At 36.5% G+C, this 444-nt stretch overlaps 1 protein-coding gene across 2 annotated transcripts in view; it reads right to left on the bottom strand.

Moving 5' to 3' along the window:
- LOC105126123 (putative uncharacterized protein FLJ22184) overlaps positions 1–444 on the bottom strand; it is a 5,635-nt gene that overhangs the window by 1,841 nt on the left and 3,350 nt on the right. For both annotated transcript variants that reach the window (XM_011026877.1, XM_011026878.1), the window contains exon 8: positions 205–339. In XM_011026877.1, the coding sequence (XP_011025179.1) occupies positions 205–339 (135 nt within the window). The remainder of the gene's footprint in view (positions 1–204; positions 340–444) is intronic.

Here is a 444-nt window from a genome sequence, read left to right as displayed (position 1 = left end):
CCCTACAAAGGAAATGATAGTTAGTCCAAGACCAAATCATAATGCTCAGGTGTAGAGCTTGGAAAAATCAGCGACGTGTTCTCCCAGCATGTAGAAATTTTTTATTAAAAAAAAACACCGACACCCTGATTCAGACCTAAGATGCAAGTGGACAATAATAAATGAACAAACAGGAAGTTTTCTGTTTAGTTTAGTGGAACTCACTGATACTGAGGCGAGTAGCAATTCAATCAGGACAACAGCTGCATCAACTTTGTCAAATGTGTCTGCTGTTACAAGAACACTCAACTCTTCATACACAACCTGGGTTTCAGTGCCATCAGATGAAGAAATTTCAACCTGGAAAAAAGAGTTCAAGAACAAGGATTTGAATGCACAACATGTTTCTTGAAAAAGATATTTCAATATTAATGTTTCTTCGGTTGGACAAAAGTAAGAAAAAAA

This window comes from Populus euphratica, unplaced genomic scaffold (assembly GCF_000495115.2).
Source record: "Populus euphratica unplaced genomic scaffold, PopEup_1.0 scaffold75.1, whole genome shotgun sequence".
Lineage (NCBI taxonomy): Eukaryota > Viridiplantae > Streptophyta > Magnoliopsida > Malpighiales > Salicaceae > Populus > Populus euphratica.
The sequence above is the reverse complement of the archived record's forward strand: the minus strand, read 5'-3'. Positions and strand labels throughout refer to the sequence as shown.